The 26,854-nt window shown below is 40.8% G+C and overlaps 1 protein-coding gene across 1 annotated transcript in view; it reads left to right on the plus strand.

The window, feature by feature from the left end:
- ric8b (RIC8 guanine nucleotide exchange factor B) overlaps positions 1 to 26,854 on the plus strand; it is a 47,710-nt gene that overhangs the window by 13,075 nt on the left and 7,781 nt on the right. Inside the window, exons 4-9 of the mRNA XM_060839702.1 lie at positions 1,160 to 1,254; positions 8,619 to 8,769; positions 11,505 to 11,600; positions 14,352 to 14,496; positions 16,220 to 16,364; positions 18,360 to 18,479. Of these exons, the coding sequence (XP_060695685.1) occupies positions 1,160 to 1,254; positions 8,619 to 8,769; positions 11,505 to 11,600; positions 14,352 to 14,496; positions 16,220 to 16,364; positions 18,360 to 18,479 (752 nt within the window). The remainder of the gene's footprint in view (positions 1 to 1,159; positions 1,255 to 8,618; positions 8,770 to 11,504; positions 11,601 to 14,351; positions 14,497 to 16,219; positions 16,365 to 18,359; positions 18,480 to 26,854) is intronic.

The following is a 26,854-nucleotide window of genomic DNA, read 5'->3' on the forward strand; positions in this document are numbered from 1 at the left end:
TGAAGTGTGATGGGGCATTGCTGACTCTTCATGTTCTCTGGTTCTAAGCTCACCAGCCAGAGAAACCACCTCTCAGCATCTACCCCATCAGGCCATGTTTCAATGATCACCTCTCATTCTCTAAACCTGAATATAGGCATATTCTCCTCACCCTCTCATCCCAGCAATCAGTGTAGTGAACCTGCTCAGTTAAGTAGTTCCTATATTTGAAGACCAGAACTGTGCAAATATATCAATCCTAATAGAATTACAGTAAGACTTCCTTACTTTTGTCCTCCATTCTCCTCACTATGAAGACTAACCTACCATTTTTGCTACTGCTTGTTGCATGTGCATGTTATCATTACATGTTCCTTGTATAGGGACTCTCAGATTCCTCTGAAAGTTGACATTCAACATTCTTTTAGTATTTAAAGTCTGTGTTTTTCTTTTCCTACCAAACGTAACCAGTACTCCTACCTGTCAGTTTCCATTCTCACTCATTTAACCCACTTATATCTCTCTTTGCAGACTCTCTATCTTCCTCAAAACTTAGACTTTTTCACTTAGTTTTGTGTCAGAAGGAAAATGTTTTGATTTGAAACTACTTCACCACTTCTTTTACTTGCATTCCTATCCTGTTAGACAAATTTATAATCATCAGAAAAAGTAACACTTAAAACCTATAAAAACTGCCAGTGTAACTTAAAACTGTTTTCTAGCATAAATAATTAATTCCATTAAGCCCTGAATCAGTGATACAGAGAAGGAGGATATTCCCACCCTATTCTTTCTATTTTACAACACAAGGAGCTGACTGATCATGTTTGCTTAGTGTGTGACTAATTCCATGCTGATACCGTTGACTCCTAACTCTTCTGAAATGACCCAACAAGCCACTGGCTGTATCAAACTGGCATAATTATGACATTTAGGAATGGACAATTAATGACACTGCACTGATGATACACCTTTCCTGAGAATGGACAATTAAAAAAGAAAGATAGCAGGCTTTAGAGTGAGAAATTGAGTAAGGTTGAAAGAAAAATTGAACTTAAAATTCAGTTGTATTCTCTTTTCTGACTTAGACTGGTTATAGAATAAGAAACACTTTGCTAGGTGCAGAGTTTTATTTTCTGGTGAAAACTTTATCTCAGTAACACTAATTTCTTTTGGGCAGGATCGTGCCCATCAGAACAGACACCTCGCTGCTATTCTGTGTCACTGTTTGCTGCTGAAGACTCAGTCTGAAGACAAAACTGAAGAATTTCACAGGTCAGTGCATTGTTTATAACAGTCTATCTGACCCCTCACAACCTCATCACCAGCTATGAGTGAGAGTGAAACTAGGACTGAAACTGGTTTGAAGAAGAATTATTTCAATTTTTGACGGAGTGTCAGTTAGCATAAAAGGTTGGCAAACTAGTATACGATTTGCATATACAGTGACAACAACTATCTGCACTTAATGACAATCCGAAAATAATTTAATTATTTTCCCCAAGATTTTGCGAGGTGAATGTGTGGCCTTAACCAAGATCTTTGTATCCTCACTAACCACTGGAGAGGTCCCAGAAGACTGACGAGTAGCTAACGTGTTTCTGTGTTCAAGAAGGGAAATAGGCATAATCCAGGAAACAATTGACCAGTAGTCTCATGCCAGATGTTGGGAAGCTATTGGAGAAAGTTCTTAGAGATAGAATTTATGTGCATTCAGATAAGCATGGCCTAATTAAGGACAGTCAGCATGGCTTTGTGCAGGGCAGGTCATGTCTTACTAACTTGTTTGAATTTTTCGAGAACGTGATGAAGGTGGTTAATGAAGATAGAGCAGTGGATGTTGTCTACATGGATTTCGGTAAGGCTTTCGACAAGGTCCCTCATGGTGGTCTCATCCAGAAGCTTAAGATGGTTGGAATACATGGTGACTTGGCTGCAGGGATTCAGAATTATTTTGCCCTAAGAAGGCAGATGATAGTGGTGAAAGCTGGTTTTCAGGCTGGAGTTGCGTGATGCTTAGTGGTGTTCCGCAGGAATCAGTACTTCTGCTGTTTGTGGTAAATATATAAATGACTTGGATGAAAATGCAGATGGGTGAGTTATTAAGTTTGCATGTAACACAAATATTGGTGGAGTTGTGCATACGGTAGAAGTTTGTCAAAGGAACAGTGGGGTATAGATCAGTTGCAGGTATGGGTGGAGAAATGGCAGATGGAGTTTAGTCTGGGTAAGTAGGAGGTGCTGCATTTTGAAAGATCAATGTTAAGGCAAAGTATACAGTTAATGACAGGACGCTGAACAGCATTGATGTACAGCGGGATCTTGAAGTTCAAATCCATAGTGTTACAACATGGAGTAAACCCCTCTGCTAATTTAAACCTGGAACACCGAGATGCTCACTTTGCACCATAATCTGTTAAATTTCGAGGGGCAAAGAACCATCCCAGATCTCACTACATAAAGTAAAAATTAACAATTATATTCTTTAAGTCCAAAAGAGAACATTAAACAACAACTATTTACAACTCCTTTCTCTTAAACCTATATTTTACCTCCAATTCTACAATTTGGTCCGATTTTTAAAAAAAACCATTTAGGTTTTACAAAAAAAACCCCACATTTCAAAAATAAATCAGCCAATGATGTCAATTTTCCTTCGTAGATTTTCCTCTGTATTTTCCTGGGTCATCTTTTCTTCGGTCTACTGCTGCACAAATTGCTTATGGACAGGTACCTTTCAGAGAGATATTCAGCTAGCAGTCTGTACTTGTTGGTGCTCTTTGCTGTTGTCTCCCTAACTATTCAAAATGCCTGATTTTATACCTCTAAACATTGGATCATTTCGTTAGTTTGATGACATCCCAAAATTCAAATCCGGTTGGATTTTGGTATCTGGGGCATAATTTAAACTGATTGATTGTCCGAATTTGCATTTGTTTTTGTTCCATGGCAATGTAGAACCAGCTATTTGTTTCAGCCAAATGTTACATTTTTACTTTGTTCAGCACACTGTGTTTTCAGTCAGTTCTTGCCAGCTTCCTTTCTCTCTCCAAGGTACAGTACACACCTACACCTTCATAACATCTCGGTGAAATTGGCCACACAACTGGATAGGGTGATATAGAACATGTGTGGTATGCTTGCTTTTATTGGTAAGGGAATTGAATACAAGAGTCAGATTGTCATGCTACAGCTTTATAAGGCTTTGGTTAGGTCACACTTGGAGTATTACATTTATTTTTAGTCACCACATTACAGGGGGGATATGGAGACTTTGGAGAGGGTGCAGAAGTGGTTTAACAGAGTGCTGCCTGGATTAGAGGGTATGAGGTATAAGGAGAGGCCAGAAAAACTCAGGTTGTTTTCTCTGGAGCGGCAGAGGCTGAGGGGAGACTTGATAGAAGCCTATAAAATTATGAATTGCATAAATAGGGTTGACAGTCAGACTTTTTCCCAGAGTTGAAATGTCTAAAACTAGGCGGTATTCATTTAAGGTGAGGGAGGGAAAGTTCAAAGGAGATGTGAAAAGCAAGTTTTTTTTACACAGACTGGTAGGAGTCTGGAGTATGCTGCCGGGATGGTGTGGAGGCGGATATCAATAGGGTTGAGAAGGGACTTTTGGATAAACACATCAATATGCAGGAATGGAGGGATTTGGATCAAGGGCAGGCAGAAGGGATTAGTTTAATTTGGTGTCATGTTCAGCACAACATCATGGGCCATCAAGTCCCATTCCTGTGCTGTACTATTGTATGTTCTAAGATTTCCTTTAAATTAGTTTATAGTTAATGGATGATATTGGCAGTGCCTCATTTATTGCCAATTTTCTGCAACAACTGTGGTAGAACTTTCAAAAAGAGCTAACCATGTCACGTGCATGGTCTCCTTCTGAAGAAACTGTTTACTGAGGCACATTGGTATCTTTCAGCCAGTTCGGTTTTACTGACAACCTTGTAGTTTCTTGGATGGTTATCTGTTGAAGTGTTTTGTGACTAATGTGTAGTTGAGAGATGCAAAGAAAATTCTCTATTCATTTGAAGGTTTTAGAATCTACATGCAGAAGGCTGCAAATTCAAAATTCCTGTCTTGCTAACAAAACTGAGACAGTCACAAGATTTCTCAGCAGTAAAGAACCACCACGGTGTTGCCACTGTGGATTGTGCAGGGCTTGTACAAAACAACCCACCATCACATTAGAGATGTTTTCCAGTATATTTTGGTTGTAGGCTCGCTGCTGTAGTGCATAGATGTGAACTTGTTTTTATTGTATGCTGAGTGGGTGAGGGGAAAAGGAAGGAGCAAGACAGAGTAGTGAAGGCAGTGTGTAATGGAAGCAAGCAAGGCAAAGATTCACTGCTGACAGAAATGTTGTGAAGTTTTTTTTAAGCTACAAAAATATGACATGCATATTGTTGTAAAACAAGATATTCACTTGAAACTGAATAGCAGTGGTTATGGGCTAGACTGCTAGTTATAAAAGAAAACCGTTTACAGTTAAATAAGCACATCTTGTGTAGCATATTTGACAATGCAGTGATTTGGAGACTGGTCCAGCAATTGTGAAGACAAATTCCATCAAGGCAGGCTATGAAATTAAACTCAGTAAACCAGGTAACTTGTAGATCAGGAAAATAAATAACGGTTGTTGTAGAAATTAAGTTGTTTTACTCATGCCTTCATAATTCAGGGAACCTATCGGCCTTACTGATTTTTACCTCGTGTTTTACACACTTGCAGCTCATGAAACTCTATCAGTGTAAATGGAGCATAGCAGTAGTGGAAGGCAGCCCATCATCCCTAGGGATAGGCAGTAAATAGTATCACTGCCACGTCTAATATAGTAATTGAAACTGTGCTCATTTCAATTATTTTACAACCACTCCTGGCACTCCAGGATGCACTGAGAATGCTGAATAGGAAATCCTATTGCCTGCCATTTCCCCTATCAGAAGACATCTGTGGACTACTTTTTAAAATTAACATTTAAAAGGTGAGGGGAATAAGTTGAGGCCAGGCACATCCAAAGGGGTAGAAAAATACATTTTAGTATCTGATCTGTCTGTTCACACTGTAATATGCTATAAGCATCAGCTTCAGATCAGTCTTCCAGTTTTTGCATGTGATAATGCAGCTCCCCTTGAAGTTGCTGAAGGTCTGAGTGAAACCCAGAATGTATGATATTTACCTTATCCAAATTCCATAAAAGCTACTTCCTGTAATATGCAAGCTACTTTAGTCACCGAGCAAAAAGAATTCAGTCATGTACTGGCTTCAGCAGAGGTAAACTGACATTTACACTAGCATCTTGTCAACTGGTTGGACTGTTATCCACTCGTGCTGCTCCTTAAATTCCACTAGTACTCAGTTCTACATCTCATGCATGCTCACAAATTATAAGGGGCAAGTCTAGTAACAAAACATTCAACACTGCTCTACTTTGCTTCTGGATGCTTGCCAACTCTCCCCTCAGTTCTCTCTAATCCTTTACTCCCGTGAGTGTAGTAAAACCTCTGGTCCTATTGTTATCCTTTTCGTAAGCCTCAAGAACTCCATCTACAAACTTATTCCTGTATCCCTTTCTGCCAATCTTTCCTTTTTGCCGATGCAGCTGTAATCTAGAGAAAGGTCAGCTGCTCCCATCCTTCCAATTATTGCTATATAGAAATACAGAAATGTTCACGTGGGCATTCTTGATGAGCTTTCTAATGTTCTGTCAGCTGTTAATCAGCTCAGCTTATTCATCAAGTACTAGCCAGAGCTATGAATGCCAATATGGCTTTGGAGTTGGGTTCAAAGCTCCTCTCTGGTGCCGAGAATCCTTTGAAGACATCTCGGGATCAAAGGCATCAAGTATTCTTTCTTCCTAGCCTTCAATGAACAGATAGCTTTCTTTGCATCTCTCAACTATACACAAGTGACCCAAGCTCTCCATCATATATGGGAGTGGCGATCATGTTCTTATCATGGAGTTCAGGTTTTGTGTTCAGACATTAGCCGTACGGTTGTTGATACAAGTATCAACCAGACTTTTACCTCTTGAATCGTGATTTCCATTTCTCTTCTGGTCCTCTATTTATCAACATTCTTGACCACACTATTATCTTTCCATGGAAGCTCATGTCAGTCTAAGAGGTGAATATTGCTGCCATATCTGGAGTAATTCCTGAAGCATCTCTGTCTTGTGCCTTTATTTGATACAGTACTTCAAATGAATTATTTCGCTTCGGCATGAATTTTTTCTTTCATAACTGTGAACATTTCTCCTTTTAAATGTTCTAATTCATTTTGTTCAGTATTCAGTGATACAGTCTTGAAACTGGGAATTGTCATGCAGTTCTGACTTCAGTTTGTTGCCCATCAGGAGTATGGAAAGCTAAACTAGTGAAATTTAATCAATGCTCCTGGAGTTGGACTTTAAAAATCATTTCAGCTGCTCTGGTTTTCCACATGATAGGCTTTTGCCCTTTAACTTTTTTTTACATCATAAAGGAGCTGTTCTTTTCAAAACTTAGTATTTGTATTTGACTTTTTTATCTTTAGTAAGATCACAAGATCAGTTTGAATGTTTTGAACAGATAATATCGAGGATTGTCTTGCTTGATATCTATATCTGTGACCTGTATTATGATTGGTGGGGTGGGGGCTTCACAGTGGTGGAGTTAAGCAATTTTTTAAAGTCAGTTTCTCTTCTAATTCAGCTCACTAGTTACTGGATTTTGAATATAATTGTGAAGAACTGCGCATCCAGACAGTCTCACCTTCATAATAGCTTCTGGGACTAAAAGAAAAATAAATAAATTACAAACTGGACCCGCATTTAAAACAACATGCACAAGACAAATTCACTAGTCTGCAGTCGGCCGAGGAGAGCTGCAAGTCAGAAGCTCCCTCTTTTGGAATGTGTGAAAACTCTGATTTGTTACTGAGTTGAACATAGCCAGCTGACTGATCTGTGTCAGTGTGCACACATTGTGGATGGGTTATGAGAAGTGACTGATCTGTCTCAGTGTGCACACATTGTGGACGGGTTAGAAGTGACTGGAAGTGTCAAGAGCTTTATTCAGTGTACTGGTCAGGAGGGGGCTGAGAGCTGAGGGGGTGAGTGTCATCCAAAGGATGATTAATGGGCTCTGTAGGGTGTAATAAGGGCTAATATATGCTCCATACCAATGTGTATTTCTACCTCCTGGGGGAAGAATGCTGATGACTTTGTATAGACCTGTTTATGGTGGCAGACTTGGTGGAAGCTGAGGAATTTCATACCCTTTTCTGTAAATAAAACTGTCAGTGCAGTGACAGAGATCAGAAAGTCAGGCATCTATTACTGAAAAGAATAGCTGAAACACAGTGATCCATAAAATTAAGTTTAAAGGTATTGGAGAAACTTCTTTGCATACTACTGCATGAAAGGGGACCTCACAGCGGAAAAGAGTGCACACTCAGGAACTGCAAGGAGGCACATTCTGGATCAGACACCTCAACCTCTGCTAGTTTAAAAGATTAGAAAATGAATAAAACGTTTGGAAGACCAAACAAATTCCTTCCACAGGAGTTACTGGAGGTAGCATTGGGTAAGTGCTACTGAGTACATGGATTACGTTATACAACTGTTTGTGAAAGCTGAGTCAGTGTTAGTAATCAGAATAACCTTTCCTCATTTCTGTGTGTCTGACACTGTACCCTGGTGTTGGAACTTATGGTTTTAAAAAAGAATCATACTACAAATTGCCTGCATTGTAACATTTTCTGTCCAAGTTGTTCATCAGCATGTAATTCCTGGCATGTTTAAAATTGTGATGTTTTGCCATATAATGCACTTGTGACTTCTGGTTTTACCTGGGGTAAGGTTTGCAATAATCCTTTGTGATGCTGTCAAGGATGATAATACGAGTGTTACCTGTGAACCTCCAAAGTACAATGTGGATGGATAGTGCTTTGATGGGGAATAGAATACCAGCTTAGAGAGTACAGAAGTCAGGTGTAGAGTAGAACAAGAATTTCGAGTGTTTACTTTATTGAAGATGTGAAAACAATGTTTATATGGGCTTGTAAGTTTGTATTTGTTCTCTTGATCACCAAATTTCAGTCAATTTTCTTCAGCTGTCCTTTATATGTTGGGGATTTTCCCTGTGGCAAGTTGCAGATGCAAAACTGCTGACGTGTTCAAGACCCACAAGTGTAAATAGTTCTTGCTGCACACTGATGCGAGAAACCAAAATCCAGCTGGTGGTGTAAAGAAGCAGATTGCTTTGCTTTGTACCTACAAACAGTCAGCATCTCAATGAGCTGTATCCATTTTGAGTGACAACTTTATTTCCTTTTTCTTTATAATAACAAGGTTATGGCTACGCTTGCCAGCCTCTTCCCTTTCTGTCCAAGAGCGATGTTTTCTTTGCATGGTATAAGAAAGGCTTGTGTCTAGATCCAGTGAATGTAAGAGAATGACATGACTGTGGATCAGAGTTTAGGGGAGGGGTTTTCCATCATGAGAAGTTAGTGCATTGCAGGTAAGAAGTACATGCAGAGATAAATTGTGGGCAAGTCTTTTGTGGTTTTCTCACAAGTAAAAATGCAAGGACTGAAAATGTGAACTTCATAGTTTTATGAAGTTAAAAGTCACAATTCTAATCTTCCTTCAGCCACACAGTCAATCTTTTGAACAACATTCCAGCATCAAGCCTTGATCTCCTCTTCAGCCCCAGCATCAAGTGTGGAACAGTCAAATACAACGGGAAGATGATGGATGCAGTTGAGGTTTTGCTGAGTTTCATGGAAAATCGAATAGACAAAGTAAGGCATGTTATTTTTTTACAACAGCAAGTATGATGAAGCAAGGAAGGTGATGTTGAGTATAGTATTATACTAGTGCTGAGAGAGAGATTTCACACAGTCCACCTAAGCTAAGACCTGTTGCACAGTAAAATCTTAATATCAGCTTGGGGGTCAATGATGTTGTTGTTTGCAGCTTATATTTTGATAAAGTAACTACAACAATTGATGATACCAGTTATTTGGGGACAGTAAGGATATGGTGAGCCAGTTGCATTTATCTGTAATTTTGATTTTTTTATTTAAAGCTGCACATAATATAAAATTCTGCATCTGAGAATTTCTCACCAGGGTTTTTAATAATGAATGTTAGTTCCTATTATAAATGAGGATTACAATGTGTATGAATGTGCTAAATTATAACCACAATCTCCATGCAAATGCAGTGCTATCACTAGTAGTGCAGTTTAATTGACGCTGTGACAAATTTGCATTGAAGGTTTTCATTAGAAGGTACGACACCGCTTAAGAAATATGAGCAGGAGTAACCATCTGATCCTAAGAAGCTGCACAACCATTCAAATGATGATGGCTGATCCTCTGCAAACACATTTGACCTTTGTCTTAAATGATGAGTCTGTTATTCTGAAGCTGTGCCCCTGCTTTGTCAGGGTTCCACTGGCTGGGGAAAATCTCTCTGTCTAAGACATGGGCATTTATTTACACTTTCTTGGCTTGGTAATCCCCTAACTGTCAACACTACTTTGCCAAAAGATTGCGTGCGCTTGATGTTGAATATGGGAAAGTGAAATTTATGTTGTGCAGTGAAGCACAACAGGAAATATGAATCGGCAGCATGTTTTACATTTCTTTTAGCTTTCTTTTCTATGGATGTTGACCGTCAGTTGGGAAGAATCATGTGTCTCAGACTTCATAATGTCCTCGGAGAGTAATGGAACAATGTCTATATCATTTTGCTGCTGATTTGCTATGTCATGCTGCACCCAAGATCAGTTTCATCCCTGGAAAAATGAGTACTAGTACTTCATTTTAACTGTTACAGATTGCTTTGCAATCTAGTGCTGCAGATGATAGAATGTTGGTAATATTACAGACATACACGTTCAGTTGCATAGGCTTTCTTAAAATAAAGCTGCTTCCACTAATTAAATTTCAGGCACTTTACAGTATGTTGGTTCTCTCACAATTGAGCAGACTTCTCTGTGTAAATGGATATGCAGCTTTCTGACTACAGTCAAGATGAACCTTTCTATGGGACTGCAGTTTTGTTGGAACATTAACATTCTTTAATTTCCCACCACTCACTTGTTGCCCTTCACAGTGTGCTGAACTGCTTCAGCTATTGGCTTAAAATGTTGAAAACAGTCAGCAGTTCAGGCAGAATCTGTGGAAGGAAAAATAGGATTTACATTTAAGTCAATGCTTTTAATCAAAACTATTCATTGATCTGCTGGTCTCTTCCTGTCACCTGGGATTACTATCCAGTCAACTTAGTTCTCACTCCATTCCTCCTCCACCTGATTTTCTAGAGCAATTCCACGCAAGGGAATGGGGAAGGAATAGATAATCTTTTATTGATTTCTCCAGCTGGATGCAAATTCTGGAATAGTAACTGCATAAAATGCAGTCTGCAAATTGCTTTGACTGGGGGGATGTGTTTTCCCCCTCAGTCATACAACATCTGCAAAAACAGGCTGTAGAGAGGTACAGCTTCCAGACTGCGGATGCAATGGTAAATATGTGCCGGCTCGGAGGATTGAAATCATTGGGAGTCAAAATAGTCCTTTTCCAAACCTCCATCCAGTGAACAGTGCAAAAGATACCCAATGTGGAAAGTTTGGCTCCTGTGACATTAGAATGTTCATGAGTCTGGAACTTGCGTTGTGCTTACCCACCAATGGGAGATTTCCGGCAAGAGATTGTTCTGACCCCAGTCCCTGAACGTTATGATCAGTTGATTCCCTTTTCTCTCAAACGCCAACAATCTAGCACTGATATGATTAAAATTGCAAACTAAATGGATTGAGGAAAGATTTTTTAATGCACCCATTTATAAGCTAGAATCTGCTGCCTGCGAGTGTGTGGGAGAAGGTTCGGTAGTAACTTTCAAAGGAAGTTGGATAAATGTTTGGAGCCAAATGTATGTGGGGCTGCAGGGTATGGGACTTATTGAATAAAATAAGTCCTGAGTCAGGCAAAACGGTCTCTTCCTGTGCAGCATAATTCTGGGTAAATTCTTGTTCCCTCAATGCTATTTGAGCTTATTTCCAACAAACAAATGTCTGTATAGAGTGATTTTTATGTACCTAACCTATGCTATGTACGAATTAAATTCAAATGTATTGATTATGCTGCTCCTTTTCTGAGAGTTGATCAATCTGAAGCATTAACTCTATTTTCCTCTCTATAGATGCAGCCAGATATACTGAGTATTTCTATCATTTAAAGAGAAAAAATGAAAATTGATTTTTTTTTTACTTTCTTGATACAATATCTAGGTAACACTGCTGAGGTTTAGGGAACAACAACAACAAACTAAAATTATTGATGTTTTTATTCGGTTCTATACTTTTGGCCTGTTTATTAAAAGTTAGGTTTAGTACTGAGACCAAGAAAGATAGAAAAACAATCCGAGCAGTTCTTGAATATTGATATAAACATGAGGAAGGAGTTAAACATACAGCTTATTCAATGATTTTTGTTTGTGATTTCGGATTTTTTTTTACATTTAACAGGGGTCCAATTTAAAGGAAGGATTGACACCAGTTTTGAGTGTTCTTACAGAATGTTGCAGGGTGCACAGAGATATGAGAAAATATATCCGTTCACGGGTAAGCACTTGAAAAGTTCATAAGGGAGAAAACATGATTCATTCTTTTTCCTTGTGGTAGAAGCTACTAGAAATAAGGATTGAATGCCATCTTGTTGCCACCTGGATAATTTTATCTACATTGTTTGTTTATCATTTGGAAAGCTGGAAGGTGGACATGCATTTAAAATCTTCAACAGTATCCCACAGATGCATTTTTTCCCCAATTTAATGTTTGTCCATTGGATGAATGTGTCAATGTGGTGCATCCTTACCCCTCCAGGGGGTGGTCAATGGTCATATTTATGTGGAAAAAGTGAGGTCTGCAGATGCTGGAGATCAGAATCGAGAATGTGGTGCTGAAAAAGCACAGCAGGTCAGGGAGCATCCGAGGAGCAGGAATTCCTGATAAAGGGCTTATACCCAAAACATTGATTCTCCTGCTCCTCAGATGCTGCCTGATGTGCTGTGCTTTCCCAGCAACACACTCAAGTCATATTTTTGTGGCCTGTATCACTAATGCGTAACTTTGCCAGAACATCAGGCTGTGCAAGAACAAGTCCGTTTCACTGCTTTGCCTCTTCTCCGTGACCTTCGAATTAACGGTCATGTTTATGGGTAGCACGGTGGCACAGTGGTTAGCACTGCTCCCTCACAGCGTCTGAGACCCAGGTTCAATTCCTGCCTCAGGCGACTGACTGTGTGGAGTTTGCACATTCTTCCCGTGTCTGCATGGGTTTCTTCCGGGTGCTCCGGTTTCCTCCCCCAATCTTGGAAGCTGATGTGCCCCTCATTGCATTAGAGCCAGTCTCAATACCAGAAATTTGGCTGTTGGTGCCACGTTCCCTTGAGAAGCCATCACCCCCTACATTTTCCAAAACAGCATACCTGTTTGAAATGGATATATCCACAAAAGACTCCTGCCTTAGGTGCCTACCTCTCTTACCCTTCCTGGAGGTAGCCCATCTCTGTGACTGTATCCGAGACATTTCCCCCCCATCCTATAACTGCCATCCATCACATACTGTTGCAAATTCCTCATCACTTCCATCTGTCTCTCCAACCAATCCACTTGATCTGATAAGATCCGTATCCAACAGCATTTATGGCAGATTTAATCAGCAGTAACCTTTAAACTCTCTTTAAACTCTCAAATCTGACAAGGAGTACATATCACTGCAAAGGCCATTTTAACTCCTTCACAATCTACAAACCCAGAAAATAACACCGTCTTAATCCTCTACAAAACACTGAACTAGGTTAAATTAATAGCTGTGGCTTATATTTTAAGTTTAATCAAGAGACTTAACTCCAAAAAACATACAATCAAGAGAAAACCCACTGTACTCACTCATACAGCCTTTCTCTTGGACAGACTTAAGTTAATTGTTGTTGTGTCTGATTCTGTGTTGTGAACTTCACCGAAACTGTTCCTCCAAGATTAGTTGTGAAATTCACTGTATGTTAATTTTGCCAGATGCACTCTGATCTCTCTCTCTCTCTCTCTCACTCTCTCTCCTGCACTGTCCTCACCATGTGCTTCCTTTGTCTGTTCTTCTCCCTTTTAAAACTGCTGTTGTTTTGACTTTTTTCCCCCAAAGTTCCAAACAATGCAACAGCATATAAAACAGTAATTGCTGCTCCTCAAATTCGAGGAAATCACCTCCAGCACCGAAAATACCTCAAAATAAGAAGCAGCTCTTACAGCCAGAAATTTTTCCCGATCTCCACCTTTAAAAGGAGTTTTTTCCTTTTTTGTTCTTTTGCCAGTCCCTTTAACATTCATGTTGTTCTTGATCTTTTTTCCAAGGAGAAAAATTTCTCTCTCGATCTAGACGCACATGGTTTTGAATCCCAACCCCCCTCATCAAACCTCCATTCACCCTTTTCCAAAGGGATCAACCCCCAACTTGGCTCGTCTGTCTACAAAGAATACGGCAATAAATGCAATCAAACTTCGAATCAGGCTTTTAGAATTTCTAGTTTTGAAACATTGTCCTCATGAAAATGAAATCAGTTTATTGAATCTGCAAACTACGAAATGAAAATAATCGAGTGAAGACAACCTAGGCAGAGAATATGGAGTCTTTATATATCAGCCATCACACATCTCCAAATGCCCAGTTACACAGCAACAGATGAGAATAATGATGCAGAAATGCAAAGATATTGGAACCCAGAGTAAAGTTAAGTGTTTGTATTTTCTTGGTTGAAAATGTGTTGCTGGTTAAAGCACAGCAGGTTAGGCAGCATCCAAGGAATAGGAAATCCGACGTTTCGGGCATAAGCCCTTCATCAGGAACGTCGAATTTCCTATTCCTTGGATGCTGCCTAACCTGCTGTGCTTTAACCAGCAACACATTTTCAACTGTGATCTCCAGCATCTGCAGACCTCATTTTTTACCTGTTTGTATTTTCTGCTCTTTTAAGTAATATTCGAACTCCAAGCAGGACCTCCACTGCATGTATGAGAATTGTATTTGGTCTTTTTAAATGTAATGAGCTATTAGTATAAATACAGATTCCTTTTTTAAAATTTAATTAATATCTGATTTAATTTAAATTGTTTGATGTGCAGTTAAACTGATATCATTGAATTTAGTTGCAATGAGTTTGTTTGTACTTCCACAGGATGGCATTGTCACTGGCTAGGCAAGCATTTGTTGTCCATTCTAATTACCCTTGAGGGTTCTGACCGTGCGTGTTGAAAGTTATTCATGTACTCTAATGTGTCTCAGTATTTTCTAATCTGAAACCATTTTTACATTGGCAGGTCCTACCTCCTTTGAAAGATGTAAAGAATCGTCCGGAAATTGGCACCACTCTTCGAAATAAGCTGGTTCGCCTCATGACCCACATTGACACTGGAGTGAAACACACTTCAGCAGAGTTCCTGTTTGTACTGTGCAAAGAGAGTGGTGAGTGGTAGCCAGTCTTTTATTGTGGGAGGCGGCTCACAAATTTAGTTCCTGGCCAACATAATATTGATTAGTAAGTTTTATTAAACTGTGTGATGGAAGAGCAACATCTTGTCACAAACTACTTCTGAAAGTAGTAAAATATACCGTGCATACTTTCAGGAGAAAGTGAGGACTGCAGATGCTGGAGATCAGAGCTGAAAATGTGTTGCTGGAAAAGCGCAGCAGGTCAGGCAGCATCCAAGGCAAAGGAGAGTCGACGTTTCGGGCATGAGCCCTTCTTCAGGAATGAGGAAAGTGTGTCCAGCAACACATTTTCAGCTGTGCATACTTTCAGCCAACTGCTTTCACTGAAAATATCGGATGTAAACTTATCACACTGTAATCACTCCCAGGATCACAGATTTTACATACAGGAGGCCACTTAGCCCATCCTGTCTGCACTGGCTCCTTCAGTGATAAATTCACTTACTGCCATTCCTCTGCCTTTTATCCACGTTCTTCCTTTTCAGATAACAACCACTTGAACCTCTGCCTCTGCCACAATTTAGGCAATGAATTCCAGATCCTAGCAATTCACTCTGAAAAGTTTTATCTTCAAATCACCTTTGCTTCATTTACTGACTACTTTTAAATCCATGCATTCTTGTTCTTGATCTTTTCTGAATGGAAACAGTTTCTCCCAGATGTCTTCGAATTTTTCTAAACCACCAATGGTATATATGACTACAGTGCCTTGGTTTTACATAGGGTAATACAGCACTGATGGGTCATTTGGGCTATTCTGTGTGTGCCAGTTCTTTTAAAGACCTATCCATTTAAATCCCATTCACTTGCTCTTTCCCTCAGCCCTGAATCTCCTAGCTTCTCTAAATGCACTTTAGAAACGCTGTCAATTCTGTGGAGATGAGTGAGAGTTCCGAAGAAAGATCACTGGACTTGAAACGTTAACTCTGCTTTCTCTCCACAGATGCTGCTGGACCTGCTGAGTTTTTCCAGCAATTTCTGTATTTGTTTCTGATGATCAGCTGCTGGTGGTCGATGGCTGTTCTGCTCTGCTTCAGTTTTTTGTGCCATGGAATCTTTTACATTGACTGGAGAATGATAAATGGAGCTTTAGTTTAATGATTCAATAGAAAGATTATATCACTGACTCTTGCAGCCAAGACTGACAGCTTGAGTCCACCGTGGAGCTTGAACACTGTTTTCTAGTTTAGTTTAAAGTGCTGCCAACTGAACCGAATTGACATTTTTAGTGTTGTTGTTAAATGGCAAAACAAAAATCAATGCTTTGAGGAGATATTTAAACAATGGGCAATAAACCAGAACATACTTCCTGAAAGATTGATGGGAGAGGATTTTGTAGTAACTTTTGGATAAATACTTGCTGGGCTTTGGGGAAAAGAACAGCAGAGTTGGACTAATTGGATGGCTCTTTCAAGGAGACAGCACAGTCTTGTCGAGTGAAATGGTCTCCTGTAATTCATTTTATGAACAAATAAATTATTAGTTACTAATGGTATGGAAACCATATGTACTTTACATTTCAAATGGTTTGCCTGTGTATGCTAGTGAAAGATAGTGGCAGTACAAAAACAACATTTCATTTACTGTCTTCATTCCAAACAATGACATCTTGTGCTAACTATTTCTTCATTTTATATATGGAAAATGCATCTCCTGGATGATGTATAACTTACTGGTGAATGTTGTACTCTTCCAGTTGATTGCTTATTAAAGTACACTGGCTATGGTAATGCTGCGGGACTACTTGCTGCACACGGGCTACTGGCTGGAGGGAGAGGCGATGGTCAGTATTCTGAAGATGAGGACACTGATACCGAAGAGTACAAAAGTGTCAAATCTTTGTAAGTTTCTTCTCAAACTGGCATGATAATGTAAGTACTTGAAGCCTTTGTGCTTGCAATATAAAGAGGACTGGTGGCTGGCACATCCATAGAGTCATAGAGGTGTACAGCACGGAAACAGACTCTTCGGTCCAAACCGTCCAAGCCGACCAGATATCCCAACCCTATCTAGTCCTACCAACCAGCATCCGGCACATATCCCTCCAAACCCTTCCTATTCATATTCCCATCCAAATGCCTCTTAAATGTTGCAATTGTACTGGCCTCCACCACTTCCTCTGGCAGCTCATTCCATACACGTACCACCCTGCATGAAAAAGTTGCCCCTTAGGTCTCTTTTATATCTTTCCCCTCTCACCCTAAACCTATGCCCTCTAGTTCTGGACTCCCCCCAACACAGGGAAAAGACTTTGCCTATTTACCCTATCCATGCCCCTCATAATTTTGTAAACCTCTATAAGGTCACCCCTCAGCCTCCGATGCTCCAGGGAAAAACAGCCCTAGCCTGTTCAGCCTCTCCTTATAGCTCAAATCCTCCAACCCTGGCAACATCCTTGTAAATATTTTCTGAACTCTTTCAAGTTTCACAACATCTTTCCAATAGGAAGGAGACCAGAATTGTACGCAATATTCCAACAGTGGCCTAACCAACAACCGCAACATGACCTCCCAACATCTGTACTCCATACTCTGACCAATAAAGGAAAGCATACCAAACACCTCCTTTGCAATCCTATCTACCTGTGACTCCACTTTCAAGGAGCAATGAACCTGCACTCCAAGGTCTCTTTGTTCAGCAACACTCCCTAGGACCTTCCCATTAAGTGTATAAGTCCTGCTAAGATTTGCTTTCCCAAAATGCAGCACCTCGCATTTGTCTGAATTAAACTCCATCTGCTACTTCTCAGCCCATTGGCCCATCTGGTCAAGATCCTGTTGTAATCTGAGGTAACCCTCTTCACTGTTCACTACACCTCCAATTTTGGTGTCATCTGCAAACTTACTAACTGTACCTCTTATGCTCACATCCAAATTATTTATGTAAATGACAAAAAGTAGAGGACCCAGAACCGATCCTTGTGGCACTTCACTGGTCACAGGCCTCCAGTCTGAAAAACAACCCTCCACCACTACCCTCTGCCTCTACCTTTGAGTCAGTTCTGTATCCAAATGGCTAGATCTCCCTGTATTCCATGAGATCTGACCTTGCTAATCAGTCTCCCATGGGGAACATTATCAAACGCCTTTCTGAAGTCCATATAGATCACATCTATTGCTCTGCCTCATCAATCCTCTTTGTTACTTCTTCAAAAACCTCAATCAAATTTGTGAGACATGATTTCCCATGCACAAAGCCATGTTGACTATCCCTAATCAGTCCTTGCTTTTCCAAATACATGCCTGCCTTGAAGAAGTTTTCCTCCTCTCTCTACAAGAATGTCAGGAAGTCCCTCTCCCACTGCAACTCCCAGGTCATTTCCGATGCTACTTTTTCCCCACCCCCACCCTCCCCTAGCTTATCTCTCCACGCTTTAGGCTCTCTGCCTTTATTCCTGATGAAGGGCTTTTGCCCGAAACGTCAGTTTCGTTGTTCCTTGGACACTGCCTAACTGCTGTGCTCTTCCAGCACCACTAATCCAGAATCTCGTTTCCAGCATCTGCAGTCATTGTTTTTACCTTTCCAAATACATGTACATCCTGTCCCTCAGGATTCCCTCCAACAACTTGCCCACCACTGATGTCAGGTTCACTGGCCTATAGTTCCCTGGCTTGTCCTTCCCACCCTTCTTAAACAGTGACACCACGTTAGCCAACCTCCAGTCTTCTGGCATCTCACCTGTGACTATCGATGACTATCCAGAAGAAAGTGGATGAAGATATCGACAGGGGAGGGAGCTGTTTTATTTCTGAAAATTAATCCTTGTGTTATTTGGAACCAAGTGCATGAAATGTCAGTTTGCTAGGTGGTGACTGTGTTCATCATTTGATTTCCAGTATTAACCCCATCACTGGTCATGTGGAAGATCCGATGCCCAATCCAATGGATGGAATGACAGAGGAACAGAAAGAGTATGAAGCGATGAAACTCGTCAATATGTTTGACAAGCTGTCCAGGTAACGTGATCATTTCTTCCTGCTGTTGCTGCTTATAACACAAGGCAATATCAGGTTTTGTTAGTGGGTAAAAACCTAGTATCAGGGGACAGAGTTTAAAAATTAAGGGGTATCCCATTTAAGATGGAAATAAGAAACATTTTTTTGAGGGTCAAGTGTTTTTGGAACTCTCTTCACCAGAGAGTAGTGAAGTGGGATCATTGAGTATTTTTAAGGTAGAGGTAGACTGGCTCCTTTGTTAATCAAGAGTCTGTTGCTGTCAGGATAAGCAGGAATGTGGAGTTGAAGATGCAATCATGTAAGTCATATTCTTATTAAACAGTAGAGCAGGCTTGATAGACTGAGTGGCCTACCACTGCTGATTCATATCTTTGTATACATTATTTGATCAGCAATATACCTCATATTCCAGTATTGAAAGCATATTTGTCAGACTTTACTTATTTTCCCACTAAGTTTTGACCAGTATCATGTTCTCCTTTACCTGTTTACATTCATTGCTCATATTTGTTGCACTGTATTTGGCTGTTTTCCTTGATTGTTATGATAGTCCAATGCAGTGCTATTTTTTTCTGGTGTGACAGTGTTTTCATGCTTCAGACTTAGCATGAGATGGTGAACCTTCAGTATTTGAACAGAGTTGGTTGGGGCGTGTAGAGTAGTAGTAGCAAAGGTGAAAGAAATTAAGTATGCTCCTGATCTCCCGTTCCATGCAAAACACCCTCCCCATTCCAAAGATGTACAGATTGGGTGGATTGGCCATGCTAAATTGCCTATAGTGTCCAGGGATGGTAGTTTAGGTGAGTTAGCAATGGGAAGTGCAAGGTTCCAGGGATAGGGTATAGGGTCTGGGTGGGATACTCTTTAGAACATCAGTATAGACCCGATGGACCAAACAGCCTGCTTCCATATTGTAGGGATTCTATGATTCTATCTCTCTATCCTTTCAGACACATCCCTCTCCATCTTGCCCTCCCTTAGCCAACCATTCTACCTCTTCCTCCTTAATCCGCAACCTGTCCATTTCTCTTGTGAGTCAGTTGACGAAAAGTTGCCCAGAATGAACATTTTATACTGACTTTCTCCCAGCAGGAAATTGGGCATCGGTGACCAGGCAATTAGGCTACACACACCCAGTGGAGAAAACAATGAGCAATTCGAAGGCTGTCACAGCCATTAGAAATCAGCCGAAGTTCCACGGCAGCCATTGCTGTTTCGGTGCTCAGGACCCCAAAATCTTATATTGCAACCCCATTGGGTATCACAACCCACATTTTTGGAAACTATGTTTCAACACAATTAATATAGACAACAGGTTTCCCTTTTATTTGTTCAAATTTACTTCAGAACTTCTTAGCCTGCTTGGCACACCTTCCTCATTCCTGAAGAAGGGCTTATGCCCGAAACGTCAATTCTCCTGTTCCTTTGATGCTGCCTGACCTGCTGCACTTCTCCAGCAACACATTTTTAAGCTCTGATCTCCAGCATTTGCAGTCCTCACTTTCTCCTTCAGAACTTCTTTACCATTTAGTACCAATACAGCTTGACTGTGGGTGTGAGCAGGGGAGACTGAGCTATTGGGTACTTTCCTTTCGTTGAACATGTGGCTGCCTGGGAACATTGTGAAGATGGTTTTGCCTCTGCCTCTGGTGGAGAGAGACAGCTATTTGAATATTGCTGTCAGCGGAACCCTTAGCGGAACTTGGCTGATAGCAATAAAACTTGTGTTTATTTAGTGCCTTGAGCTGCTTAACCTTTGATTTATCCATTTCATTCTGCCCAGTTAGTGAAGGAACACTAACTAGTGAAGAACAGATTGGTATTTTGTGTGACATGACATTGATTAGGCGTTGTGGAAAGATAAATTAAAGTGAGCAGAGGAGGCTTAAAGATTGCTGCAGGAATTGAGGAAATAGCAAGAACCGTCAGACTAACTGCAAAAAGGCAGCAATGGCAGGAAAGGAGTTACATTTAGATAGCCCTTTTCCTGGCACATATCAGGTACTTGAATCCAGTGAATCACTTTCTGAAAAACGAACACCATTTTTACATAGTATGGAGAAAATAATGACAGATGTAAAAGGATTACAGACCAGGAGAGGCAACGATAGGACTTGGGGTACAACAGAATGAGAGAATGTCAGTATGGATACTATAGCTGAAAGCCTTCTCCTACCATTTTATGATTCCATGTGGAGAGTGGGGAGAAGAGAGTGCGATTCCACCCTTGGTGACTATCTCTGTGAAGTCTGCACATTCTCCCCGTGTCCGTGTGGGTTTCCTCCCATGGTCCAGAGAGGGATTAGCCATGCGAAATGCAGGGTTACGTGGATATGGTTCCAGGTTGGGATGCTCTTTGTGAGGTCACTTGGACTTGATGGGCCGAATGGCCGGTTTCCACACTGTTGAGGATTCTGTTCTAATGCTGTAGAAGGTCATCAGATTGGTGAAGTGAGTAACACAGGCTGTTGCTTCTTTTAAGAACCCAGTTGAGGAGCAGCTGGACTTCAGTAACATTGAATAATTCAAGTGAATCTTGCACTCATTCTTGGAAGGCAGTAAATCAGTTGATGTATAGTAAAGGTAAAGAGTCCAAATTGCATCATTCATAGTCAATTTTAAGGATCTTGCAAAGGGATCTGTGCCAAGAACGGCCAGGAATATACATGCTAAATTCATGCCTGGATATTGTAGCCTGAAGTTCAGGAAGCCAGAGTGGTGTAACCCCTTTTAGACAATCCTAGTAGTAGATTTTAAATGCTTCAAGTACATTTGATTTTGTGTATTCTGAATTATGGTCAGATGTATTTTAATTTTTGTAGGAGCTCAATTTAAATCCATGCCTCTCAGCACCAGGGATTCAGGTTCGAGTCTTGCCTCGGGTGACGGTCTATGTGGAGTTTGCACGTTTTCCCCATGTTTGTGGGTTTTCTCTGGGTGCTCTGGTTTCCGCCCATGATCCAAAGATGTGCAGTTCAGGTGAATTGTCCATGCTAAATTGCCCATAGCGTTCAGTGATGTGCAGGTTTAGGTGCATTAGTCAGGGATAAATCTAGGGTAATAAGGTAGGATAATGGGTCTGAGTAGGTTACTGTTCAGTTGGTGTGGACTTGTTGGGCTGAAAGGCCTGTTCACACTCACACTCGAGCGATTCTATGATTCAAATTCAAACTGTTGGATAATGTTTGAAGAATATGCAGGATTATGAAGAATGTGTAGTACAGTGCACTTGGTTTTGAATTGCTCTAGTGAAGAGCTTGTACAACACATGGGCCAAAAACCTTCCTCCTGATCGGCAAACATTCCTGCTTCATTAATGCAATCTGTTAATCAGTAATGAAATTCTTGTCACCTTCCATCACCACAGTTCCCAAACATTGTGCCTAAAACTGAACATCATTTGACTAAACTTGATTTTGAAATACTTCTGTGATCTGGCTATTTTCACCCTTCCTCTTTGTTTAAGAAGTACTTCACACTGATTACTTTGTCCAATTTCATACGATAATGCTGAATGTTCAGCTTATTTTAGATGGTGATAATGTATAGAAAGTAGGGGAAAGCCTGTCTTGAATGTGGAAAAAAAGTTTTAGTAAGTGGGATAAATACTAAATCTAAGATAGTTGAGTGTTGATTTGCACATAAAAATATTTAAGTTCTTTTTGTGTTTTGCCACCCTTAACTATTCACAAGGTTACATCTTACAAACATTAGCAGCAAATGCACGCAACATCAATCAGCATGGATAAAATGGCAGGTTACTGTTTTGGGTGAGTCCCTTTAGTCAGAAGTCAAGCAATTTTTTTTTTCTTTTTTTCTATTGATCAAATATGACCTCTTGACATTTTGATGCAATAATGAGAGGGATGGGGCTAGTTAGTACCTTCAGTCTGTTCTGCGATATTTAAATTAAACCCTGGCTAATATGTACACTAACTCCCTCTAACCACCTTTTGCCCCATACCCCTTAATACATTTGACTAACAAAATTCTGTCGTAATTTTAAAATTAATAATACATCAGAATGATTCCTTGCCAACCTACTCCCCAAGACTGGAATGTCTATAAATTAGTGCGGACCAATTAACTTCAGCCAGACATAGGATGGAAACCCGCACAAAGGTTAGAGCTGAGAGGATATAGCAGAACCTGTACTACTGTCGACTGCTCTCATTATGAGCACTGGTTTAATTAACAGATCATTGAGGCCGACAGTACAGCTTTGAGTTTTTCTTTCTTCAGAATCCATCTCACAGTTGATGCCTCATGAAAAGGTCGCAACTATTGTGTGGCACTCAATTAGAGAAAGATGAACAAGTCCCTCCAACACTAACCAAAGTGTTTTACCCAGGGAGAGTGGGGTTCTGCTTTGTTAAGTTGGCAAAGGTACGAATGGCATAATTAATTCCAGGTATTGGTACTGACAAACGTACAACAGACCAGAAAGATTGTGGTACAAAAGACCTAACTCAGTCATAATCAAGCTAAATGGCAATGCGAAGATGTAACCTGCATCAGTGAAAAGGGTTCTCGGGAAACCTGAAGGCGCAGATAGGAATGCAAGCATCCAGCTCCTTAATTGAGACTCCTTTCCACAAAGCCACTCTAAAGATGATGTTTTATTTATACTGAATAATTAGCAAACTGAACTGGAATGTGATGCTGGTGGCTATATCAGAGGCAGGCTGTAGGGTGTTTGTTCTTATTTCTCAGGATGTTGGTGCCTTTTTCTACCTTCTAACAGATCAGGTTTATATGTCAGTACTATTTGAAGTAAGTGCATTCACATTCAGAATTACAAATCATATAAATGTCAGTCTGATGGCCAGCTTCTGTGTTCATTCAGGTTACACACATTCCCAGAGTTTTTGACAGTGATAATTCACAACTTTGTTGACTATATTGGACTGCATAAAATAATCGCCTTAATTAAATCTCTTAATCAATTCACCTAACAAAACATTGTATTTATACTTTCAACTATGTAAAACATTTTATGGCACTTCACAAGTGTTACTGAATAGAATTTAACCCTGAGGCATGTAAGGTGAGACTGAGACAAGTGACCCAAAGTTCCACCAAAGTGGTAATTTTTAAAGAGTTTCTTTACAGAGGTGAAGGGAGGGAATTCTGGCTCTTAGGGTGCTATTTATTTAGAGAATAAATGGGGGAATCAGTACAACAAGCAGTCAGTATAGGTCATTGAGCACAGGAATAATGGATGAATGAAACTTGATATGAGCTAGTGTCTGGGCAGCAAAAGTTTTAGATGACCTCAAGTTTATGGAGGGTAGAAATTAGAATGTCAGCCAGGAGTTAATTAGAATCTAGAGGTAGCAAAGGCATGCAGGACTACTTCCTTTGTGATGTGTACCAGTTGCCTATCCCTGATGCCTAGGTGATGAGTTGCCTTGTTGAACTGCCTCAGTCCTCTGAGTCATTGTACACCCATGATATTGATAGTAAGGGATTTTGACCCAGCCACAATGAGAAATGATGGTATATTTCCACATCAAGTTGGCTTAGAGGGAATTTGCCCTTGCTAGTGTTTCCATGTGCATGCTACCCTTGACCTTCTAGTTGATAAGAGATTGTAGATTTGAAATGTGGTGTATTAGGGGCCTTAGTGAGTTACTGTCAATTACAGACCCTTCTGCCACTGTGCCTTGGTGGTAAAGCGATGAAAGGAGTATCAGTCAAGTGAACTATTTTCTTCTGGACGGTGCTGAGCTTCTTGAGTGTTGTTGAAATTGCATCGTTAAGGAAGTGGAGAATATATCATCAAACTCCTGACTTTTACCTTGCAGGTAATAAAGCTGCATGAGGGAGACAGGGAGTGAGTTACTTGCTTCAGAATTCCTGGCCTCTAACCCACTTTTGTAGCCACAGTACTTGTATAGTTATCCAGTTGTTAACTCCCGGGGTGTTGAGTTGTGGGATTCAGTGATAATAATACCATTAACTATCAATGATTTGGATTCTGTCTTGTTTGAGATAGTCATTGCTCAGTACTTTTGCAGTACAAATATTGCTTGCCACTTATCAGCCCAATCTTGGATGTTGTTCAGATCTTGATGCAAATGAATGGACTTCTTCAGTACTTGAGGAGATTTCAGTGGTCTAAAACATTGTGCAGTCATCAACAGAAATCCCCACTTCTGACTTGATGATGGAAGGAAGGTCATTGATGAAGATTATAGCTGTAGATGTTTGGACAGAGGAGAAGACCCTGAGGAACTCTGCAGAGATATCCTGGGGCCGTGATGACCGAATTTCACAACCACGACTACTTTTCTTTGACCCAGGTTGGACTCCAAGCAGTGCAGAGTTTTCTCCATTTACTCCAGTTTTAGAAGGAGTAGGACGTCTTGGTTCGACACTTGGTCAAATGCTGCACTGATGTGAAGGATAGTCAGTGTCACATTGCTTATAGTGTTCAGCTTTATTGATCATGTTTGGAACAAGGCTGTAGTGGGTCAGAAACCTGACAGAACCCAAACTGAATGTCAGTGAGGAGGTTACTGCTGAGTAAATGTTATTTTGTGGCACTGTTGATTACCCCGTCTGTTACTTCTCTGATGGTGAAGAGTAAGCTAATAAGGTGATAATTGACTGGGTTGGATTTATCCTTTTTTTGTGTTGTTAGATATCCTGTTTTTTTAATTTTTCAAAATTATTTGCACTTTCAATGTCTTGCTAAGCAATGGCCTTGCAAATGGCTTAAGTAGCAGCTGTAATTGAAACTGACTTTGTGATCAAGGGCTTAAATTCACAAGCTCCCAAAATTAAGGTCAATCAGAAAGCCTAAACAAAGAAGTCCAGAGACCACCCTTGATTATTCCTCGGGCCTCATCGTCATTGATCAATAGACAATTAGACTTTAACATCTGACAGTGACTAGTCAAAGCCTAGCTAGTGGTATAAAGCTGAGACCCACAGATAAGCTGGGCAGGGGATAGTGGTAGAGGGAGAGTTGATTAGGAGGAGGGCGGTGAAATTTTTAAAAACTGCTTAGTTGAATTGGTGTCTGAGGTCTCCAGTTGCATGTTTAATGACCCAGGTTTAGCTTGACTGAACTATTTCCTTTGATTTAGCAACCCATGTAAGGTTGCTGGACCAGATAAATGCCTGCTGGAGTGCTCAGAGGATGCTCTGATGTACTGGTGATGTTCTCGTGGATATCTTCAGCATCTTCCTGAGTTGTGTCATAGTTCCAACATGCTTCAAGGCCGCTTCCATTGTCCCCATGCTGAAGAAGTCTTCAGCCCTGTTTCAACGGCTACCGTCCTGTTGTGCTTACACCCATCATCATGAAGTGCTTCGAGAGGCTCATGATAAGGCATATTAAGACCCTGCTGTCCCCCTCACTGGACAGTCTGCAGTTCACATATCAACCCAACTGCTCAACAGATGATACCATTTACACCACCCTCTATCTGGCCCTTACCCACTTTGAAATGAAGGGCACCTACATCAAACTACTGTACGTAGACTTCAGTTCTGCATTTAACACTATCATTCCTCAGCACCTGATTGGAAAGCGGAGTCTGCTGGGCCTAAATGCCTCCCTTTGTAACTGGATCCTGGATTTCCTGACTGGGAGAACTCAGTCAGTCCCAATTGGGAACAGTATCTCCAAAACCATCACACTGAGCACAGGGCCCCCCCCCAGGTCTGTGTACTCAGTCCACGATGTTCACCTTGCTGACACATGACTGTGCAGCGATGCACAGGTCAAATCACATCAAGTTTGCTAAGATATGACTGCAGTGGGTCTCATCAGCACCAACGACAAGTCAGCATACAGAGAAGAGGTGCAGAGGGTAACGGACCAGTGCAGAGCCAACAACTTGTCTATGCTGGACATCGACAGCTCCTCTGTGAGATCATGAAGAGCACCAAATTTCTTGGTGTCTATTTAGTAGAGCATCTCACCTGGGCGATCAACGCCAGTTCCATAAGCAAGAAAACCCAGCAGCATCTCTAATTCTGCGCAGACTGACGAAAGCTCACCCCCTACACCCACATCCTACCCTGAGCTGCTGCATCACTGCCTGGTTCAGGAATCACACCATGTCAAACTGTAAGACCCTACAACGGATAGCGAGGACAGCTGAGAAGATCATCGGGGTCTCTCTTCCCTCCGTTACAGGCATTTACATCACATGCTGCATCCGAAAGGCAGAGAGCGTTGTGGAAGACCCCACACACCCCTCACTCAAACTCTTCTCCCTCCTGCCATCTGGCAGAAGATACCGGAGTATTCAGTTTCTCACTGCCAGACTGTGCAACAGTTTCTTCCCCCAAACCATCAGGCTCCTTAACACAGTATGATTGGACTGTCTCCCATTTGAAATCCTTCGTACAATCCTTTG

Source organism: Hemiscyllium ocellatum, chromosome 19 (assembly GCF_020745735.1).
Source record: "Hemiscyllium ocellatum isolate sHemOce1 chromosome 19, sHemOce1.pat.X.cur, whole genome shotgun sequence".
Lineage (NCBI taxonomy): Eukaryota > Metazoa > Chordata > Chondrichthyes > Orectolobiformes > Hemiscylliidae > Hemiscyllium > Hemiscyllium ocellatum.